The 24,288-nt window shown below is 41.9% G+C and overlaps 1 protein-coding gene across 1 annotated transcript in view; it reads right to left on the bottom strand.

The window, feature by feature from the left end:
* Positions 1-24,288, bottom strand: part of tyk2 (tyrosine kinase 2) — a 147,335-nt gene that overhangs the window by 33,812 nt on the left and 89,235 nt on the right. The window contains exons 8-15 of the mRNA XM_063035857.1: positions 21,843-22,000; positions 19,946-20,069; positions 14,551-14,755; positions 13,641-13,759; positions 8,458-8,637; positions 5,135-5,222; positions 3,631-3,758; positions 707-842 (exon numbers count right to left, since the gene is read on the bottom strand). Coding sequence (XP_062891927.1) covers positions 707-842; positions 3,631-3,758; positions 5,135-5,222; positions 8,458-8,637; positions 13,641-13,759; positions 14,551-14,755; positions 19,946-20,069; positions 21,843-22,000 — 1,138 coding nt within the window. The remainder of the gene's footprint in view (positions 1-706; positions 843-3,630; positions 3,759-5,134; positions 5,223-8,457; positions 8,638-13,640; positions 13,760-14,550; positions 14,756-19,945; positions 20,070-21,842; positions 22,001-24,288) is intronic.

The following is a 24,288-nucleotide window of genomic DNA, read 5'->3' as shown; positions in this document are numbered from 1 at the left end:
CAGCAGTAGTGGAGGTGGGTGGAAAGGTCTAGGTTATAGAAAGTAGGGAGAAGGCATAGTCACCGCAAGCCATAACATTCACAGTAATTACAGATGGCATTTGTTCATATTCATCTGACTGCAATCCCCTGTTTCAAGGCCAGTGGTGATCAGGAATACTATACATCAGTTATGGGCCAAAGCCAACACTTCAGCTGGGAAATCTCAGAGTATAATACAAAGAGATACGCCAGACATTTTCTCATTCATGGGATGTGGGTATTTTCCATTTCTAATTGCAGATAAACATGTGACATCAGAACAGCGAGCCGCTAGACTCCGCTCTCATTGTTGCAGAAGAAATCTCTCTCCCCCTTGCTGGTGAGGAAGAGCCTGTCTGAGATAGCGAAGTGCTGGGTTATGGACTGTAGTTTTGATGGACTCTAGATCAAGGTCTCTTTGGGGGCTTTCGCTATTGCTTGCATGGAGGAGTGTGTGTGGGTGCGTCTGCTGGCACAAGTGGGGGGAGTGGGAGGATATATGCTCCTGCTGTTGCTTGTGCGAAGGAAGGAGGGAGGGGTGGCTTTGGGGTTCTGATGTTTCTATCATTCACTCTTTAGGGTTTCTTGTTTCGCGGGTACCTCAGGTTGAATACTGTATACAGTCTCTGATATTAAATTGATGAGAGATCAATGACCACCATGCTAAGTGTAGACCATAGACTGACCTCCTCGAGAAAGCACCGTGATGCTGATGCCTGGATCGCTGACTTTGATAAAGGGGCTACTGCCCTCCTCCAGCCCTTTCCTTGCAACAAGGACATTCTTGCAGCAAATATTACCGTGCACCATGTTTTTGTCCTCCTGAAGGTTTTAAAAGACATAAGAAATATCACTGGTTAGGGGTTTGGCACGCAGACTACTGCCTCAGAACAACAACAGCATTTTATGAGAAAATAGAAAAAAAACTTTCTGCCATCCTGGCCTTGATGCTGATGTGTCACTTCATGCATAAACACAGGAAACTGAATACTGATAGAGGCAGCAGAACAATCTGATCCTGAAGCCTGACCTTGCACTCTCCCATTGTCTACTCAAAAGCAGTTTCATTTGAAATCTTTTTCCATCTCAAACCTGGGAATGGAGACTAATCCCGGAAGCTAAATGCCACAGAATCAAAAATATTAATTCCGTTTACCAGGACTGATCCAGAAAATTAAGCCCCATGGAATCCATGGAGACTTCCTAGATCATGGCTTTATCATGGAAGACAGGGTAAGGGTGAAGAGTTGTTTTGCTGGCTGGAGGCCTGTGACCCATGGTATTCTGCAGGGATCAGAGCTGGGACTTTTCTTGTTTGTGATATGTAAATGATTTGGGTAACAATGTAGGTGGACTGATTATCAAGTTTGCAAATGGCACAAAAAAATGGCAGAATTATGGATAGTGAAGAAGGTTGTCAAAGATACAGCAGGATTTAGACTAGATGAAAACGTGCAGAGAAATGGCAGATGAGTTTACTCTGGACTAGTGCAAGGTGTCACACTTTGGGAGGTCAAATGCCAGAGGACAGTATACAACAAACGGTAGGACCCTGAAGAACACTGATGGACAGAGGGTATTGGGGTACAAGTCATAATTTCCCTAAAGAGATAATACAAGTAGATGACATACTCTAAATTTGCCTTTATCATTTAGGGAATTGAGTGTAAAAGTCAGGAAGTCTTCTACATACCTGTAAAAGACTTACAGCTGTATGAAACTAAGGCTAAGCCACATTTGCAGTACTGTGTGCAGTTCTGGTTGTGGCATTACAGGAAGGATTTGGAAACTTTGGAGAAGGTGCAGAAAAAGTTTACCAGATGTCTCCTGGATTAGACAGTTATAAGGAGAAGTTGGACAAACTTGGATCATTTTCTCTAGGTCCGTGGAGGTTGATTATGAACTGATAAAAATACAGCAATTCCAGACAGGCAGACCGCCAGAGTCTTTATCCCAGGGTGGAGATGTAAAACACTAGAGGGCAGAGATTTAAAGTGAGAGAGGAAAACTTTATTGGATATTTCTGAGGTTTTTCCTTTAAATACATGGGAAGTGGTAGGTGCCTCAAATGTGCTGCCAGAGGAGGTGGTGGAAACAGATATGATAGAAATATTTAACAGGCAGGTACATGAACAGGTTAGGGATGGAGGGATATGGACCAAGTGGGATTAGTTTAAATTGATGGCTAACATAGACATTGTGGGGCAAAAGGCCTGTTCCTGTGTTGTACGGTTCTGTTTGTTATGTTCTGCAGTATCTTTTGCACTTCTGCATTGAGATATTGGGGGGAAGCAACCAAGCAATCTACAGAGTATATTTACATGGGAATTTAACACACCACCCAGAAACATGAATGTTTCACTGAACACTCGAGAAGCAGTAATGAGTTATTGTAACATTGTCAATGAAGCTCTGTGCAGGTCTACTGTTTGCTGCTGATTTTTAAAATCAGAACTTTGTGTAAATGTCACTATTCTTACATAATCACTGGATCAAAATTCTGCATTTTCCTTCCTTTCACTATTTTGAGACTGTGGCAGTTGAAAGAAAATTTTAGTGACCAGAGATAGGCGCCAAAGGTTGTTTTCATCAATAAGGACAGAATTATTCAAACTTCCACCATTTAAAAAAAAAATTAAGTTGCAATGATTAGTTAAAGAAAGCGCAAACAAAGATTAGCTTTATTTGTTGCAAGTACATTGGAGGATGGTACTGAGATTCTGGATCTGTGATTTATGGATTTATGGATTGTACTGTAGTTTACTTAGAAAATCTTTCAGTTTTAAATTTTTATATTCTGTGTATTGCCCATCCTTTCTTGTTGCCATTTGTGCTATTTCTTTGTTTTTGCACTCGGAGGGGGTAAGTTGAGTTTCGATGTTCTTGTTGCTGCTTGCGTGATTTGTTTGTTTTTTTTGCATGGGGATTTGGGGTTTGTTGTTTTTGTTGCTGTTTGCATGATTTGTTTGTTTTTTTGCATGGGGGTTGCTGTTGGCGCGATTTGTTTGTTTTTGTGAGCAGAGTTTTGATGTTCTTGTTGCTATTTGCAAGATTTGTTTTTTTGCGCATGGGGGGGTGATACTCTTTGCATGGTGTTTTTTTGCACCTGGTGGAGGGGTTTGATGTTCCAGTTGCCGTTTGTGCAATTTGTTTTTGTTTTCACGTGTGGTTGGTGGGGGTATGCCTTTCTTTGAATGGCTTCCATGGCTTTCTTTGTTTCGTGGCTATCTGGAGAAGACGGACCTCAGTTGAATACTGCATACATACTCTGACAATAAATGTACCTTGTACCTTGAAAGTGAATGAATGACTAACATAACTATGGTGGGAGCAACCCAGCAGTGCTGTCACATCTCCCATTGCCAACATAGCATGTCAACAACTTATTAACCCTAACTGTACATCATTCAAATGTGGGAGGAAACTCCAGCCTAAATAAAACCCATGTGGTCACAAGGAGAGCGTACAAACTCCTTACAAACAGCAAGAGGATTGAAACCCAATCGGCCATCACTAGTGCTGTAAATAGACGTGCCATGCCACAAAACAAAATACATTCAAATCTACTGAGAGAACTTCTCCGGGGAGTTAATTAAATACTGATGCATACCAGATAACTCAGCGCACTGGCAAGCTGCTGAATGACAGTCAGACTCCATCCTGGGCTCATTTTCCCTTTCTCTTTTCGCAAAATGACATCCAGTGGTCCGAATTCCACATATTCTTCCACAATTATATCTGCAACAGAGGACAATGGTTATCACCCCACACCAAGACATTGAGGCAGACTGGGAGAGTGAGATGGAGGGACGAGGCAAGAAGTAGCGGATAGCTAGACAGCAAACAGAGGGAAACAGTGGAGGGGGGAAGGAAGTAAACAGACTGAGATGGGGTGGGGAGGAGGGTGAGAAACAGGGATAAAGAACCAAAGAGAAGGTACTAGCCACACCATGTATAAGACATAATACTTATATTCTTGCTTTCCCCAACCTTTAACCATCATCTTACATCCTTTTACCCCATCCTCAATCTTCCCTCTTCTCCCCCACCAGATTAATCTGCCTCTATCATTTCATCTATTCATGCAGAAATTCCCTCCGGCTCACAGCTTTCTCTTCTATTTAATCCGGGTGACTAAATCAATTGTGCAATGAGAGTGCAGGTAAAATGAGCCTCCTCCCTTCTCCACTTCCCCACAGCACACAGGGTGCAGGTAAACAGATTTTAATTAGAATAAATTGCAACAGGCAATGATGTCACACAGCCTCTGGGAGAAGATGGAGTGTGCGATTAGAAAGGCACTGCTTGAGGTGACGCTCAACAGTACCAATGACCTCTGTGGTCTTTGTATTTACCTTGACCCTGTGTTCAACCAGGTAGAAAATCACTTGAAGTCCAGGTAATTCATTGGGACAAACAATAAGTCAGCTCAAGAAGAATGTTTCTGTTAACAGTGTGGAAGAGGAGTCTTCATCCTGCAGCATTAACTCTGTTTTGCTTTCCACAGATGTTGCCTGACCTGTTAAGTGCTTCCTGTTTTTGTTTCAGAGATCAGCATACATACATCACCCGGACAGTTCAGAATGCACAATGGGAGAGATTTGGGTTTAACTTTTACGTGACAAATAAAAGGCACACACAAGTACATAGAACATAGAAATCTACAGCCCATTACAGGCCCTTCAGCCCACAATGTTGTGCCGATAATGTAACTTACTCTAAAACCTGCCTAGAATTTCCCAAGCGTATAGCCCTCTATTTTTCTAAGCTCCATGTACCTATCTAAGTGGCTCTTAAAAGACCCTATTGCATCCGCTTCCACCAGCGCTGCCGGCAGTGCATTCCACGCACCCAACACTCTGTGAAAAACTTACCCCTGACATCCCCTCGAGACCTATCCATCTTTTAGGAGAGGCTTCTGTTTCCTACTGGGCTTGAAATCTGTTCCGAGTATTTGGGAGAGGTTTAATGAAGCAAAGAATGTGGAAGTAACGAAAAGGTGGGTGTGCAAAGACGACAGGAATTCTATCATCATAATTAATTAGGATACTGTTCTACTTCATAAACAAATCCAAACAAAGAAATATACAGAATAAGAAAAAGATGCAAATTACTTTCTGAGCCTCGCACACAGACTCCGTGAACAAAGGCCAAATGAGCGTGAGAAATTTGACTCATCAGACTAGCAAGCTCGAAGAATGCCTGCAAAAAGAACAAATAAAAACTAAGTCAATCAATGCATCCCAAAAACCTTGTGTCAAAAGGCCAAGGTTGTTGGAACAAAAACCACTGCACACGATCAAAGCCCCATAAAGTGTATAAAGTGGCCATTCAGCTTCATAACATCCAAACTTTCTTCCTCCAATATCGAATGGTTTTTTTCAGTTATAAAACTTTTATCTCTTCCAGCCTACAGCCTATTTAATCATCGAGCCATGGATCTGACTCAAATTAAAAATCAGATTAATTTTTTTTTCCACACCTGAAAACTAATGTTTGCCTTTTAGAATGCAAATTCTTTCCAGTCTTCTGGTCCCACAGTTTTATTTGTTAAATATGCTGATGGCACAGTAATGACTTATTTACCTTGTACATATCTGTGGCAAGGTTGCTTATTAAAGCTTCCTGGGGTAGTTTATTTTGTATTATAAAAATGGAGGTTCAACCTCATCCATGGAATTTTGGATATAAGTATTTCAATTCCTTGTCTGAGAAGATATCCACATACTATCCTAATTACTCAGTACTCTTAAAAACCAACAGGAAGACAAATCATCCCAATTGCTCTTGGGCTATCAACTTTACTTTCACATTCTTGGCTCTGAAGTGACTGCTTCAATGCTGCTTATCTTTGGGTGACCAGGAGACAGAGGGATTGCAGCAGCAGCAATATTAATTTCTGAGGGAGATGGATGGTCCTGGCTCCCAACCTTCATTCAGTTGTTTGAACAGTTTCCAGTAGAATGCTGTCCTATGGTGTTGTTTATACAAGACTCTCTCACAAGTACATTGATACTGGGAGTGAGTTTAAAATATGGGCAACTAAAGTTTGGAAAGTAGATAGGAGACTGGTTAGGAAGAACATTGGAACGAAGCCTAGAGAATATTAAGAAATGGATGAGTTGCAGTTGAAAGGAGCTGGGGAGAAACAAGGCACTATTACAGGAGATAGAAACAGGTAGCTTTGGTGATGGTGATGGAGCAGGTGTGTGGTTGAGAACCTACAGTAACACCAAGGTTACAAACAATTTGGCTCAGGATAACACAATTACAAAAATATTGGCCAAGGGAATAAGAGTATGATGGGACTCAAAGACAATGACTTCAGTCTTTCTCAGTTTTGTTCTTTTATTTCTCATGTCACAGATGGAAGCCATGAGACCCATCAAGTCTATGACATCTCTCACAGCTAATCACATTCCCCCACATATTTAATAATAACTTCATCTTTCTTACATGCCCTTCTCTCACTTCTGATTTTCCAACAGCCCACATGCAGGGAACTTACTGTTGCGAGGGTTGTGTGGCAGCCACACTGACAAACAATTTAGATGTTGCATGTCCTGACTCAGTAAACAAAGGACGTTGATTGATTAAGCAGAATGAGAAAATTAAAGAGTGGAATAGTCCAGAGAGCTGTTTAATGTAGAGCAAAGGCAGTGTATGCTGCTGTTGAAAGAAACCCCCTGCACTTGAGCGATCTCTCCCCCACTCTCTCTCTCTCTCCCCCTCTCTGAGTTGGGGAACTTGGACAAGCGACGCAGCAGACAGCAATATCAAAACAGTGAGCTGCTGGTCCCTCTTGTTGCAGGAATTACATCTCTCTCTCTCCCTCACTCACTAGTGAGAGGGTCAGCTTGTTTCAGATGTTGAAGAGTTGGGATGGACTGCAGTTTTTATTGGACACTAGATCAAGGTCTCTTGGGAGTTTTGCTATTGCTTGCATGGTGGGTGGGTGGGGGGTTGACCTTTTACTGGAGTAAGTTGGGGGGGAAAGTTGATGTTTGTGCGTGGTGGGGGAGGGGCTTTGGAGTTCTAACGTTTTTCTGTCATTCATTCTTTGGTGTTTCTCTTCTGTTTCAGGCTGTATACTGTATACATTCTCTGATATTAAGATACAAAAAATGTATATATTATACAACCTTGAGATTTGCTTGCTCACAGGTAGCCACAAATCAAGAAACCTGAAGGAACCCAATTAAAGAAAAAAAAATTAAAATAAAATAAATTGAATTAAGTAAATTGAAATAAATTGAATTAAAAATAAAAATTAAATTGGATCACTGAACCATTGAAAAATCATTAACACAAGTGGAAACTGATGACTCTTGAAATGAAAACCAGAGGGGTTGCCTCCAAGTGAGATGGGAGTCAAAGACTGATCCTTGGAAACTCTGAACTATAACAAAATAAATCATCACAATGATTCTCCAGCTATGATTCAATGAATGCAAATTAGCATTGCCAATCAAATACAGTTAATGTGTATAATTAACATGGAGGAAAATTAATATTTTGGTGTTAAATGCAGCAATTAATGTAATAAAACTCAACTATAAAAATCAAAATATTAATACTAAATTCAAATAGGAAACAGAAAAAGAAAGTGAGAGAAAGAAAATCAATATAAATAGAGAAAAAGAGAGAGAATTCAATTGTTTTGTAACAGGAAAATCAGTGCCTTATTGTTTAACATTTAATTAAAACAGTATTTTTCAGATCATTTGACAGAGAACAGAAGTAAGGAGGAACATGAATATTGTACTACGTTCAAGAACATGACTAACAGGTTCAGCAATACAAGGAGTGTTGGAGAAGTCAAATGCGTAGAAGGTTTTCATAAAAAGCATGTAACAAAGAGAAGACTGTTTTCACCATTATTTGTCCTGTAATCAAATTCAATTCTGATGTTTATTGTACTATTGCAGTGCTGTGCTGGGGCTAGAAACAACCTCAAACAATTCAAGTTCTTCACCGAGGTAAATGGACTTGACGAGGGAAGTGAGAATGCCATCAAAGACTGGATTTCAAAGGAAGGTGGACTCGATTCAAAAAGACAAAGGGGTTGAGTCTGAGATTGTGAAGTATGGACTGATTATGACAAAATGCAATACAGGGACAGGAGCTGTGGAAAGGGACTGAGAAATAATATTAACTGGGGAGAGAGAATACAATTATTACTGGGCCCAAGCAGGGTATCTAGATTGTGAACCCCAGGTGATCATCTTACATTGTTAGATGTTAATATCCATAAAATGACTTCCACAAATTAATAGTACAACAGCGATTATACCTCAAAATATGTAGCCATTTGAGACATTCAAGTCTTCAGTCACTAGATATAAAAACAAGCTTTCTCCTTTGAATTACATGCAACATTGTTTAGCAGATTACTGATTCAGCTTAAGTGTCACCTACTCCTTCCCACTTTTCTCACCAGTGCAATGTCCCTGTGACTGGGGTCAAGCACTTTCAGCACCACACGGATATCCCTTGCTTCACTGTGCCTCACTCCACTGGAAGAATTCATATCTTCCTCATCTTCCTCCTCTTCACATCGGATACAAAACCTACCAGCATAGATATTCATTCTGGTGCCTCGTCCCAAGTGGTGCTCCTGAAAACCAAAATTAAACACTTATTGTTCAAAGTTAAATTATCAAAACACGTAGATGTCACCAAACGTTAACAGTTTGAGATTCATTTTCTTACATTCATTCACAGCAAAATAAAGAAATACAACAGATTCAATGAAAGACTACACACCAAGACTGACAAAAATAATGTACAATAGAAGACAAAACCTTGTAAAAGTGTGTAAATAAATAATGAGATTTCAAACATGATTCCATAGGCTGTAGATCCATTCAGAGTCGGGGTGAGTGAAGTTAACTACACTGATTCATGAGCCTGATGGTTGGTTAACTGTTCCTGAACCTGGTGATGTGGGACCTAAGGCTCCTGTACCTCCTTCCTGATGACAGCAGTGAGAAGAGAGCTTGGTCTGGATGATGGGGGAGAATTTTCATAGTAATTTTAAATTCTCTTTGCTCCATAAAGCCCTTTATTCTGGTGTGTTGGTCTACTCACCTGATCACACTACACATGTAAGTTTGATATTTTATCCTGAATTCCAAGCGATTCATATAAAAAAATTCCCTGGGGTTAATCAGCAGACCAAGGGGCATCTATAGAAGGAGTACAGTTGACATTTCAGACCAAGACCATCTCGGCCCAAAACTACAACTGTACTTTTTATCCAAAGATGCTGTCTGGCCTGCTGAGTTCCTAAAGCATTTTGTGTGTGTTGCACTCATTATCTTCCAGTTAACATTAACTTCTTCCATTTCTGATTTTAATACTTCCCAAGTACATTTTTCCCGTTATCTTCCAGCCTTCCAGCTTTAAATTATAGCATTATCAAAGTTCAGAATAACTTTAAAACATCATCTGCTTTTCAACCCTCTCCTTCAAAAATAAACCCCAGTGTTTCATATAAAATCAAAACACTGCAAGTGCAGGAAATGTGAAATAACAGGGATATGGATCAATGAACACACATAAAAAATGCTGGTGAACACAGCAGGCCAGGCAGCATCTATAGGAAGAGGTACAGTTGACGTTTTGGGCCGAGACCCTTCGTCAGGACTAACTGAAGGAAGAGATAGTAAGAGATTTGAAAGTGAGAGGGGGAGGGGGAGATCCGAAATGATAGGAGAAGACAGGAGGGGGAGGGATGGAGCCAAGAGCTGGACAGGTGATAGGCCAAAGGGATATGAGAGGATCATGGGACGGGAGACCTAGGGAGAAAGAAGGGGGGGGGGCCAGAGGACGGGCAAGGAGCTATAGTGAGAGGGGCAGAGGGAGAAAAAAAGAGAGAAAAAAAAGGGAAAAGAGAAAAAATAATAACAAATAAATGAGGGGCGGGGTACCAAGGGGAGGTGGGGCATTAACAGAAGTTAGAGAAGTCAACGTTCATGCCATCAGGTTGGAGGCTACCCAGACGGAATATAAGGTGTTGTTCCTCCAACCTGAGTGTGGCTTCATCTTGGCAGTAGAGAAGGCCGTGGATAGACACATCAGAATGGGAGTGGGACGTGGAATTAAAATGTGTGGCCACTGGGAGATCCTGCTTTCTCTGGCAGACAGAGCGTAGGTATTCAGCGAAGTGGTCTCCCAGCCTGCGTCGGGTCTCGCCAATATATAGAAGGCCGCATTGGGAGCACCGGACGCAGTATATCACCCCAGTTGACTCACAGGTGAAGTATCGCCTCACCTGGAAGGACTGTCTGGGGCCTTGAATGGTGGTGAGGGAGGAAGTGTAAGGGCACGTGCAGCACTTGTTCTGCTTACAAGGATAGGTGCCGGGAGGGAGATCGGTGGGAAGGGATGCGGGGGGGAGCAAATGGACAAGGGAAGTCGTGTAGGGAGCGATCCCTGTGGAAAGCAGAAAGGGGGGGGGGAGGGAAAGATGTGCTTAGTGGTGGGGTCCCGCTGGAGGTGGCAGAAGTTATGGAGAATTATATGTTGGATCCGGAGGCTGGTGGGGTGGTAGGTGAGGACAAGGGGAACCCTATTCCTAGTGGGGTGGCGGGAAGATGGGGTGAGAGCAGATGTGCGTGAAATGGGAGAGATGCGTTTGAGAGCAGAGTTGATGGTGGAAGGGAAGCCCCTTTCTTTAAAAAAGGAGGACATCTCCTTCGTCCTGGAATGAAAAGCCTCATCCTGAGAGCAGATGCGGTGGAGACGGAGAAATTGTGAGAAGGGGGTAGCATTTTTGCAAGAGGCAGGGTGGGAAGAGGAATAGTCCAGGTAGCTGTGAGAGTCCGTAGGCTTATAGGAGACATCAGTAAATAAGCTGTCTCCAGAGATAGAGACAGAAAGATCAAGAAAGGGGAGGGAGGAAGTTGGAGGCAAAGTTAATGAAGTCAACGAGCTTTGCATGCGTGCAGGAAGCATCGCCAATGCAGTCGTCGATGTAGCAAAGGAAAAGTGGGGGACAGATACCAGTCCTGACGAAGGGTCTCAGCCTGAAATATCAACTGTACCTCTTCCTAGAGATGCTGCCTGGCCTGCTGTGTTCACCAGCAACTTTGATGTGTGTTGACAGATACCAGTATAGGCTTGGAACACGGATTGTTCCACAAAGCCAACAAAAAGGCAGGCACAGCTGAGACCCATACGGGTGCCCATGGCTGCACCTTTAGTTTGGAGGAAGTGGGAGGAGTCAAAGGAGAAATTATTAAGAGTAAGGACTAATTCCGCTAGATGGAGGAAAGTGGTGGTAGAGGGGAACTGGTTAAGTCTGGAATCCAAAAAGAAGCGGACAGCTTTGAGACCTTCTTGGTGGGGGATGGAGGTATATAGGGACTGGACATTCATGGTGAAAATAAAGCGGTGGGGGCCAGGGAACTTAAAATCATTGTAAAAACTCAGAGCGTGAGAAGTGTCACGAACATAGGTGGGAAGGGATTGAACAAGGGGGGAGAAAACAGTGTTGAGGTATGCAGAAATGAGTTCAGTGGGGCAGGAGCAAGCTGAGACAATGGGTCTACCTGATCAGGCAGGTTTGTGGATCATGGGTAGGAGGTAGAAACAGGAAGTGCAGGGTGTGGGAACTATAAGGTTGGTAGCAGTGGATGGAGTATGGATCAATGCGTCACTAAAAGCTATTTCGCAAAAAACTGAACCTCTAAAGCACCGAGTTTCATTTCAAGTGATGCAGAGTTTCAAACTAGTGATGTTATGGGAAACGTGCACTGGGCCATGGTCATGCAACACACATAAAGTTCTGATGACAGTTTTAGAAAGAGAACTGTGCAGCACTTGCGATGATAAAAATATTTACACAGATAGTTATAGATTGGAGCTATTGGGAAAGATTTAGAAACGATCTAAAGATGTCTTGAAAATTAAGAATATATTGTACAGGGATATGGAAAGAATGCATAATAGAAGGATCCAAAGTTAGGAACAGCTAATCATAGGAACATGTAGTACTGGAGGCCAATTGGACCTCTGGTAGAGCATTTTGACCTCTGGTAGAGCATTTGAACTAATCACAATCACAAGCAAATTGCAGAGTTGTATGTGCAGACCCAGTCTATCACAAATCCAGCCTCCTCTTCTATTCTACACTTCTCACTGCCTCGGGAGAGCAGCCAACACAGTAGAAAATCCCTCCTGCCCCAGTGATTCTCGATTCTACCCCTGTATAGAACTTGACAACTCATAGACCAGGCTTGAAAACAGCTATGATTCTGCTGTTTAAAGACTCAATAAAGTCTTGATAAAAAAGAACTCTCACAATCTACCTTGCATTTTGTCTACCTGCACTGCAATTTGTCTCTGACTGAAATGCCATACTTAGCATTCTGCTTTTCATTTTCCTTTCATATAGCAAATCAGTAGCTACTGCTTCTTGAGTAACACAGAGAAAATGCTGGAGGAACTCTGCAGGTCAGGCAGCATCTATGATGAGGAATAAAAAGTCAATGTCTCAGCTCCATATACAGAGATGTACGATTCAAATGCACCCATCACAATACCATTAATTCAAATCTAGAAAACTGGAGGGAACAAAAGCCTGTATTCAAAGGGATCTCAGAAACTGAGTGCCAAGACGTATGAAAAATCTTTTGAGTGAAGAACAAGACGTTGTAGCAGAGAGCAGTCAGCAAAGAGTAATGGACAGTGTGTTTGGTTAGAATGTAGTGTGCTGAATGGCTGATCTCATCCATAGTATCTTGCTTTTATTTCCCTTTAGTGAATGTTGAGTACATCCAGCTGCAACTTGACAGACTTGATGCTCAACACATCTTTAGGACACTCATTTGTCCAACAAAGTTCTGATTTATTAAATATTAAGGGGGAGGAGAGAACAGTAGGAACCTGCACAAAGCAACTTTTCACCAGACCAATTCCTAGCCAAGGGAAGGCCAAGATCATCAAAAGAAGGAAGAATAGACCATATCACCTTTGAAAAGTTCAAAGTAAATGTTATCATCAAAGTATGTACACGTCACCATATACGACCTTGAGATTCATTTTCCTGTGGGCATACTGAGCAAATCTATAGAGTAGTGACTATAACAGGATTAATGAAAGATCAGACAGAGTGCAGGGGACAACAAACTGCAAATGCAAATATAAATAAATAGCAATAAATAACAAGAACATGAGATAATGAGATAAAGGGTTCTTAAAGTGAGATCATTAGTTGTGGGAACATCTAATGATGGGGTAAGTAAGTGTAGTCATTCCCTTTTATGCAAGGGCCTGGTGATTGAGGGGTAGCAACTGTTCTTAACCTAGTGGTATAACTCTTAACCAAACCAATTCCTGGCAGAGGAAAGGCCAAGATCATCAGGAGAAGGAAGAAACCCCTCAGATAATGAATTCCGAAGAGTACTTCCTACAGGATGAACTACTGAATGATTCCTGAATGGTAAACCACTTATCCTGTCAGGAATCACCAAAACTCTAGATTATCCAGCCTGAGGAAACTGCCTCAGGACCTCCACCATTTCTGCCTTTCTCAGTGCCTTGTTTCGATTCTAAATGTAAACGACTAGGGGATTAATCACACATTACTTCCTCTTGTAGGGTGAATGCACGCACCTGAACTATTTCCTCCTTCCGTATCTGGTGAAAGCTAAGCTGGCTCAAATTTAGCTGGGCCGTGAGTGGTCGAATATCAGCATCTTTGCTGTTTCTTATGATCAGCAAGTTGGAGAATTCTGAAAGTCAAAACAGAGCAGAGCTGGTCAACAAATACACAAAAAATAAAACATTTAATAGAAAATATTGCATCTTATGATTTGCTCAGTTTTTCTCTCCAATATCCATGCCTGGAACTGTAGCTCTGACCAGCATTTCACAGCCTTTACATGTTCCTTTGTGTTCTTCCCTCATTAACGTATAAACTATGTGACTAGGTCCGCAGTTCATCATCAGGGCAACCTCACCCAGCTGAGGTATTTCCTTTGTTCTATTTACCCTTTTTCCACACTCTCTGTGACTAACTTCTCTTTCTTTCCCCAGTTTGACTTAAAACTTTAAATGGTTCTCTTTCTCCAAATAATCTGTTGAACGTTTCCACTATTATTTCCAATTTTCTGTGCCTGCAGTTTATTGACTTCCAGTCTGTTTTTTGGCAGTTTCAAACAACTACCACCCCCTCACCCCCACCCCCACACATCTTTATTTGGCTACAGGCTGTTCACAAATTATTCTGAATTTCATACGAAAGAGCATTGGAGTACCCTCAATAGACACAAGTTGATGAGTCACACAAAATTAAAAGTGTGGTCAAATTGATACCAAGTCCAGGTTAACAGATCTAGGACAGTATATAGTGGAGTCTCAGAGTATCATGTCTGTAAGAAAACAATGAATTGGATACCACAACAAATTGCAAAGAGGTATGGAAGGTTGGTAGGCAGAGGAGTACAGAAAACAAGGGTTGAAAACAGCAGGGAGTGAGACCATTAAGGGAACTGAGCAAACAAGACATTTTCAAATTATCTACCATGAGGGAGAGGTGGGCAACACTTATTGACCACGTAGTTCTCATTCCCCGATTTCAGCACACAGCCTTTCAGGTTCTCAAGAAGCTCTTTAACACTAGGAAATGATCGCTCCCAACCCTGGAGCACAAATGCATCTGATGCCTTCCTCAAAATCTGAAATTGCTTAATGCCTTGAATTCCTCCAGAACTGCGAAATAATTCATACTGAAAGAGAAACAAAGGATTATCACCAATAATGAAACAGGGAATCAGACTAGAAAAACAAATCCTTTTGCTTTTATAAAGGAAACTGTAATTACACATCTCTAGACTTGTTCCCTTCACTCAAACCATTCTCTGCACAGTTGAAGACCACCTGCAAGTCGGAGGAATGTGGTTTACATACTAGAAAATGATCTGTTCATGAGGCTAAATATTTTAAAGAGACAAACATCATGAAGAGCGAGCTCCTTTGAGCACAGTCACAAGTTGGAGCTTGAGCCCGGTAATATAATTTGCACTAAAAAGGAATCAAAAGAGTACACTGCAATGCTGGGGATGTGATGCTATCGAGGCAGACTTGCAGTTGAGATGCAAAGTTGCTTTCTGCACATGCGGACATTAAAAATCAAGTGGCATCATTGCTGATGGTTCTCCGACCCACACAGCCAAGAAGCAAAACAACCAGTTAGCCACCACATCAATGCTGAGCAGAATGAGCTGCAGTTGCAGTTCCTACTCATCAACAGCGACTGCATTTGAGGAATAATTCAGCATCCAAGACCACCAAAAAAAATTACCGTGCTGAAACAGACCAAGTTGTTTCTGATTTCTGTTGAACTCTTATTACGCGTTTCCTGGCAAACTGAGTACCTGGTCAGTTTCTCACAGAACAACCAGTGCATGCCTTGCATCTATTTTCAAGATACCATAGAGTTCAACGTGTACAGATGATCCCTACATTATGTCCGTTTGTAATTTGCCCACTGCTGAAGTGGGTCTACAGCAGATGCCATCTCACTGGTTCCTCCACTCATTGCTGGAGCATCTGGGCAGTACAGATGCCTACTTCAGACTCTTGTGTATTGGCTACAGCTCTGCCTTCAATACTACAATTCCAAGCAAGCTCATCACCAGGCTCCAGACCCAAGGAGTCATCCCCTCCCTCTGTAACTGAATCTTGACAAACAGACTGCATCATTAAAGATACATAGGCAGCAGCAGCAGAGTCAAGAGTATTCTAAATACTGGGTCTTCACAGGATATATCCTCAGCCCTCTACTCTACTCCTTGCAGACTCATTATGTGAGCAGATTCAGCTATAGCCATTGTGGCTACCCCTCGAGGTCGAGGATGATGCTCTTCTTTCTATTGATCTACTTATGGGCTTGTTTCTTTGTTTATTGATTGACTAGCACAGTATGGACTGGGCCCCTCGAGATAGGATACACTGGAGAAATATGAAGACTTAGACAATTTATGATATAAAAAAGAGGGGGTGGCAAAAACTACCTCGCTATTTGCACTCAATCATAGTTCTCCACATTCTAAGTTTCCAAGGGAACCATCTCTCTATATGGAACATTCCGATCTACTTTAAAAAAAAACATGCAGCAAGACCTTGACATACTGTACAAATGAGAAATTGAAGAAATTAAGTAAGAGACCAGGTGTTACAATGAATCATCAACAATACAAGCAAAGGCACCATCACAAGGATGATTCATGTTGATGCCTACCCAACACTTCCTTTAAGATGCAATTTCATGTCCAAGATTACATAGAAGGCATGTAATGGGGCTTCCCATTTCCACAGCCTCTCCCCAAGAGAAATACTTAAAAAAGGCCAAATATGGAGAAAAAAACAATTAATCCCTTATGAGAATAGGAGAAAAAGAAAACACCATGTGACATTTATTAACTATTTTAATACATTAGAGGCAAATCTTTCAATGCAATTCTTCCATTATTTGGTTAAAAACAAACTGCACTTAATAGATGACAGCTGACATAGACCTTTAGAAACAAGGTCATTACTTATTCTTGGCTGGTCCAACCTTCTACTATTACTAATTAACGTGTTGCTTGCCATAGCTAACTTGGTAGAAAATTAAACTACTTCATTCTTGACTCTCCAGGCAGATAAGAAATCTCCTGGCCTGATCACTGGCTGATACTCATATTTTCTCATGTTCGCTGAATTAGAAGATACCACTCCTGCCTAATGGAAGGTTAAAATCCTGCACATGGTTTCCATCTGGCCACCCATAGCAGAAAGCACTGAGATGAGTGTATCCTTTCAGGGGTCAAAAAATGTATTAAGTAACACAAGTTTATGTTTAATTAATTAACAAGATATTAAAATTGCTGGGATGGCCTGCATTAGAATCAAAATCTGGTTTATTATCACTGATATACAGTGCCTTGAAATAGTATTCAGTCCCCACAACTATTTTCACATTTTATTGCCTTATTTTCTAAACTTAAAATATAATGCATGTCAAATCAAAAGAAAAACGCAAGCCCTAGCCGGCCAGCTTTCCCGTCCATTCTGCTCTCCAACGGACATTAAACTGGACTACATCCGACTCCAACAAAATACTCCGCAGGAGTACAGCTGTTTATTTATGTAACAGTTTTTCCCTCAAGCCATCGGACTACCAACCCACTGCCTTCCGCTGTGCCTATTGTCTTGTTTATTATTTATTGTAATGCCTGCGCTGTTCTGTGTACTTTATGCAGTCCCGGGTAGGTCTGTAGTCTAGTGTAGTTTTTGTGTTGTTTTACATAGGTCAGTGTAGTTTTTGTGTTGTTTCATGTAGCACCATGGTCCTGAAAAACATTGTCTCGTTTTTACTGTGTACTGTACCAGCAGTTATGGTCGAAATGACAATAAAAAGTGACTTGACTTGAAAAATTCCAAAACCTATAAACGATTTACTAAAAATTGACCATCTCGAAGGTACTGAACATACCTTGGAGCTCAGTGCAGTCCATTATGAAAAAGAAAAAATAAAAACCACAGCCACACTGCCTAGGTCAGGCCGCCCCTTTAAACTTAGTTACCAGAGAAGAATAGCACTTGTAAGAGAGACTACTGTAACACCAGAAGTCACTTTGCGTGAGTTGCAGATGTCAGTGGCTGTAAGTGAAGATGAAGTTCATGCTCCACAATCTCTAAGGCCTTGCACAAAAACGGTAAAGCAGCAGCCCTGGGTAAAAAAAATCATATCCTTGCCCGTAAAAACTTTGCAAAGCGTCACTTAGAAGATACCATAAAGACGAAGAAGATCTCGTGGTCAGAAGAGACTAAAGTGGAACTTTTTGGCCTCAACACTACGGGGCATAAATCAAATACTCCACATCTGCCACAGGTAATACCATCCCTACTGTAAAGTATAGTGGAGGCAGCATCATAATATGGGGATGCTTTTCAGCAGAAGGGACTGGAAATCTGGTCTGGATTGATGGGAAGATGAGCGCTGTTAAATACAGAGAGATCCTGGATAAAAACCTGCTAGCCTCTGCCAGAAAGCTTAAGCTGGGGAGGAAGTTAATTTTTCCAGCGGAGCAATGGCCCAAAGCACACTGTCAGAGCAACCATGAGTAGCTTCAAATGAAGAAAATTGATGACCCCACCAGAGTTTTGACTTTAACCTGATTGAGTATCTGGCAAGACCTCAAGAATGCCGTCCACTGCCGCTCCCCAACTAACCTGGCACACATGGCCAAATCTTGCTTCATTATGTTGTGCAAAGCCAAAAGAGATTTATTCAAAAGGACTACTGGCTGTAATAACTGCGAGAGGTGGTTCGACTAAGTATTGAGCAAAGGGGGATGAATACTTTTGAAATGCTGACATTTCAGTTTTTAAGTTTTTAATGCTTTATAGTTTTCTTTTTTTGGGGGCTGTACTGTGAAAAAAGGAGCATGTGATTCACAAACACGAAATCATGAAATTTTACTGCCCATCTCTTACTACCCTTGAACTCAGGAACTGTATTTACAATAATTTACATATACTATATATCTCTAAATGCAGATAAGATCAAGTAATTTGGGTGGACCTACATTTTGCAGCTAAACCTCTGCAGCTCTACCCATGAATAATGTGATTATGCATTCAAGAGTTGCCCGTGTCTATTCAACTATTGAAGGGCTCTGGGGCTCTTATGTTTTTTTTCTGTTGTACATCCTTTGGGGGTTTTCTTTTGTTTCAAGGATGTCTGCAGAGCAAGAATTTCAGGTTGTATATTGTAGACATTCTCTGATATTAATGGGAACTATTGAACTATTTACTGTAATTCACAGTATTTTTTCATAATATTATGTATTGCATTGCACAGCTGCCACAAAGTTAACAAATTTCACGACACATGCCAGTGATATTAAACCTGATTCTGAAAAAGGTACAGAGAGCTAAATGAATAATGACGAAGGCATGTTTACTTCCTATTTTCTGGTTACACATGTTGTACAAACTGTGCAGAAGGATGAGGAGACTCTGCAGACAGATATCGATAGGTTAAGTGTATTGGCAGCATGTTCAGTAAATGCAAAGTCATCTACTTTGCAATTTGAAAGATTAGATTATTATTTAAATGGTGAAAGATTGCAGCACGCTATTGTATAGAGAAATGTGGGTGTGCTTGTGTATGAACCATGGGAGGCTGGTTTGAGGGTGCAAATAGGATGCTAGCCTTCATTGTGAGAGGAATTGAATTTTTGACCAGGAAGTTTATGCTACAACTGTACAAGGTACTGGTCTGCCCAGGGAAGCAGCAGAGACCACCTCATTAAATATATTTAAGATACGGATCCACTTTTTGGGGAAGAATTATACAGATTCAATTATGGGGAAAGGCAGGTAGGTGGAAGTCATCCACAGCCAGCTCAGCCATTACCTTAACGCACGGTGGAGCAACTCAATGAATCAGATAGGGAGGAACTTCCTCCTACTCCAGCTCCAATTTCTTATGTGTGCTGGGCCCATTGGACTGCTCTATGAGACAGCAAATCAGGAGAAGGGACCCCCATCTCTGGCCTGTTACAGTTCAAAGATGTCCATCTTTCACTAACTCATGTTCAAGTTGTATGAAAATAATCCCTGGGCTACTTTGCTCTCAGGAACACCACCATTTGCTCATAAGAAATGCTAGCCTTGCTAGAGATGCCCTCAGACCAAAGCTTTTCCCAGCTGGCCTGAAAAGAGGCCAGAAAACATCCCCAACCCCACACAGGCCTTGTCTTCCTCAGCTTTTCTGCCATTAACACATTCAATGTGTGTGTATGTATACCTGCAAACAGCACAGGGATAAAGCCCCTTAACTGTAACACTGCACAAGATCACACTGCCGCACCCACCCACCCAATGAACTTCAATTGGTGCACAAGAGGGACAAACAAGATGCTTACCTCAGGTGTCTCTTTACTCACAACTGTCATGATGATCTTGTTGAAGTCTAAAGCGCTCCATCGCAGAACATAAAGCCCCTCCTTGTTCTCCTCTCTTCGGAGCTTGTTGTTGACGTAATGTGGTCTATGGGGTGGCAAGGAAAAGAGTGAAGGTCTACCCTCTCACCACTTTTGATCCTTACTTCTCAGACACGACAGAAAAAGAACTACAAGAGGTCCGACGGCTGAAATCTGGCTCCCCCTGCGGATAAAGGGTCTCCTGGTGTTGGTCAATGGGAGGTTGGAATCCACTCAGATTTATTTACACACACACATACAAAAATGTTGGAGGAACTCAGCAAGTCAGGCAGCATCAATGGAGGGTAATAAACAGTCAACATTTTGGCCCAAGACCCTTCATCAGGAAAGAAAAAATGTGACAGAAGTCATAAGGCGGGAAAACAGAGAGGAGTACAAGAAGGCAGGTGATTTGTGAAACCAGATGAGGAGAAAGGTAGTTGGCTGGGGATAGAGGGATGAAGTAAGAAGCTAGGAGGGATAGATGAAAGGGATAGAGAGCTGAAGACGGAATCTAAATGGAGAAGACAGTGGGCCATAGAAGAAAGGGAAGGAGAAGGAGAACTCAAGGCAGGGTGATGGGCAAGTGAAGAGAAGGGATGAGAGGGTAACCAGAATGGAAGATGGGAGAGGAGGGAGGGTGAGAAACTGATGGAAGTTAGAGAAACTAATATTCATGCCATCAGATTTGACACTACCCAGGTGGAACATGAGATGTTGCCCCTCCAACCTGGTAGGAGAGGCCATTGATAGACACGTCAGAATGGGAATGGGAAGTCAAAATGAAATGGGTATCCACCAGGAGATCTTGCTTTTTGCTGCCAACAAATTGAAGCTGCTTGACAAAGCGGTTCCCCAATCCGGGGTCAAACTGACTTAATACAATCTTGTTTTTAACTCAGTGGTCCCCAACCTCCGGGCCACGGACCGATGCATTACCGCGAAGAATGCAGCGGTGCAGCAGCAGCCGGGATGCACCCAGCACATCTTTAAGAAAAAAGCCAAAATAAACAGGCTAATTAATTAGGTGCCGCCCGGCATGTAAATGGCAGCCCAGATCAGAGGCGATTGTTGATTGCGTTGCCTCTGATCTGGGCCGACATTTACGTGCCGGGCGGCACCTAATTAATTAGCTTGTTTATTTCGGCTTTTTTCTTAAAGATGTGCTGGGTGCGTTCTGGCTACCGCTGCACCGCTGCATTCCTCGCCACAATGTTTCGGTCCGTGGCCTGGAGGTTGGGGACCACTGTTTTAACTCATTAACAAAACATGGATTGTTGCTGGGATGGTCAGCATTTACAGCCCATCCCTTACTGCCCATGTGGTAAGGAATTTGCTCAGCAATTTCATGGGGCATTTCTGGGACAACTGTTATGCATCTCGAGCAACATGTAGTTCAGGCAGAATTAAAAATAACAAATTTCCCTCTCCCAAGGACAGACACAAAGAAGGTGGGCTTCTGCAAAAAATCTAATCTTTTCATGAACATTAGGACAGGTTCTCTTTCCAGATTATAAATTCTCCACATGCTACAGAGGGATTCAAACTTGTGCTCCTGTCTCCTGTTTCAGGTTTCTGGATTACAGAGCAAACACTACAAATAATAGACTGTTATTCCCGATGTGAAAACTGCCACACCTGTGTAAGGCCTCACCACAACAAGGCTTTGTCTATATCCATCAATTGCATACATTTCCTGAGAATGTCAACAAGAACAGCATAAAGCAGCGATTGTCATAGGATGCCCTAAAGGAGAAAAATTCTAGCAAACCACTCATACCTGCAAAATGTTATATAGTCAGTCACAAAATATAAAGTAATCTGTTACACTGACACCTACTGCATTGGTCCATGGATACCACTGGTGATGCTCAGGACAACCCGTGGAGCAGCCACCTCATGACACAGGTAGTGGTGTGAATCAGTCGTCAGGCGAGAGTAACCATCAATCAGTGACGCAAAGGAAAGTGCAATTTTATGCGAGGTCAGTACCAGATCCTGCAAATACCAAGAGGGAAGGAATTAGTTTTGCTAATTAATGTGTAGCAGAGTCCACAGAGCAAAGGCCTCAGTCCAGGTTTTCAAACTGCAGATCAAAAGAACAAATTAACGTTGCTCAATGCCAGTTTATAGAAATTCTCCAAATTTCTGTAGTACTCTGTAATATTTAACAAATTTGCTGAAAGCAATGTTTATCTTTGTATGGTTGATAACTTTTGGAAGTTGGGACTCAGGAACCCAAGCAGTGAGTCAATTTGTACAGATTTCCAGTACCCTGCTTTAACAAGGTGTGCCTGGGAACACATCCGCACTGGTAAGAGTTAAATCTACATTTTGTTAAAGATACCTATGACATTGTAACTGAATATAGCCCAATGTAAGGAAAAAGTTAAATGTGATTTATCCTTGATCATCATCATCATCATCAGGTGCTATGCCCAGTTTGAGCTTTGACTGCCATGGCCCACACACTCCAGTTTCGGGTCAAGTGGATCAATTCATTGGTATTCATTTCCAGTTCTTCGGCTGCTGTCTCCATCATCATTTGTCTTAGACTTCCTTTTGCTTTCTTCCTTTCAATTTTTCCCATAATTACTGTGCATTCTAACTCCTCTTTCCTACTCACATGTCCAGTGAAGTTACGTTGCCTTTTCATGATCTCATACATTATTTCTCTTTGTTATGTGCTAAAATAAAATGGAAGTCTGTAAGACAAAATGGTGTTAGCTTAGAGTGGGATTGTTTTGAGACAGTCATGAAAGTCTGCAACCATAATAGTGGAAAACAGTGAAAAAGATGTCTGTCTGTGCTGGAAACCGGGTGGAGCAGCTAATACTACCAAGGAAAGGAAAAATACTAGTGTAAGAGGTTTTGAAGGGTATAAAAAGGGGCACTTTCTTGGTTCAGATGGAAGAGTTTTTTGTCTTAAGCTCATCAGGGCCGGTGCTAGCGCTAAGAAGGTAGGAACAAGGAAGGAGGGAGAGAGGGGGAAGGGGAAGAGAGGAAAACAGGCTGCTTGGAAGATTGTCAGATCTGTGGCTCCCCTATGACATTGCAGAGATCAGCTTGTTTAGTGGATACTAAGTTTTTTTATTGATTCCTACAATGCTCTTACTGTAGACATTTGCTTTTCTCTCTATATTGCATTTGTGATATTTCCGAAAAGTGCTTTCTTGTGGTTTAACACGTGCAGTGTCTCCTTTGTTTGCAAATGCCCTGAGCTGAATAAGAATACAAAGAATTTAAAGATTATTTTCATTACACCCAACATATCTCTTTAAGTGCATAATTAGTGGGAACATGAAGTGCATCAGTCACATTTAAATGTTGGAAATGCCACATCACAACATGCTGCATTGATATATAATTATTTTTAAATAACACGTTCAAAACCATCCAAGATTGCAAAACATTTCACAAGTAAAAGTTACCAATGTTTGACACAGCCACAAAGAAATATGAAATCCAAGGCCTGGTCTTAGACAGTGGTGCCTCATAAACACCAGAGATTCTACAGATGCTGGAAATCTTGAGAGTGAGAGAGTGAGGGAGTGAGGGAGTGAGGGAGTGAGGGAGTGGGGGAGTGGGGGAGAGGGGGAGAGGGGGAGAGGGGGAGAGGGGGAGGGAGAGGGGGAGGGGGAGGGGGAGGGGGAGAGGGAGGGGGAGAGGGAGGGGGAGAGGGAGGGGGAGAGGGAGGGGGAGAGGGAGGGGGAGAGGGAGGGGGAGAGACACACGAAATGCTAAAAAACTCAGCAAACCAGGCAGCACCTAAGCACCTACGAGGGTGAATAAATAGTTGACTTTTCAGGCTGAGACTCTATCTCAGGTTTTTAAAAAGAACAATAGTTCACCACCTTAAAGACCCAATGCATTTGTCATGTTTGACCGTGACGGTGATTCCCAGTCCTGATCCTGGTACTTGAATATGTTTATTGACATCTCTAAACCATTCAACATTTTAATTATCAGTAATTAGACTGATAATGTGATCAATTATTAGAAATTTCAGCTGCTTTCTACAGTTTAGAAATGGTTGCATTTTGTATTCATTTCTTGAGAATTTCTGCTGGAATTACATGTTTTATCATCAGGAAAAGGATTGGCAAACACAACATGACGAAAATAAAATTGTACAAAAACAAATAGATCGAGAAAACTCTTCGGGCAATGTTGAACACATCCTGCACGCAGATGCACTCTGATGACACACACTGCACTCCCTCAGTTTCTTTGCTTTGCTCTGGTAGAAGTTTAAAGCCACACCCAAACCTGACCTAATTATTTTC

This window comes from Mobula hypostoma, chromosome 29 (genome assembly GCF_963921235.1).
Source record: "Mobula hypostoma chromosome 29, sMobHyp1.1, whole genome shotgun sequence".
Taxonomy (NCBI): domain Eukaryota; kingdom Metazoa; phylum Chordata; class Chondrichthyes; order Myliobatiformes; family Myliobatidae; genus Mobula; species Mobula hypostoma.
The sequence above is the reverse complement of the archived record's forward strand: the minus strand, read 5'-3'. Positions and strand labels throughout refer to the sequence as shown.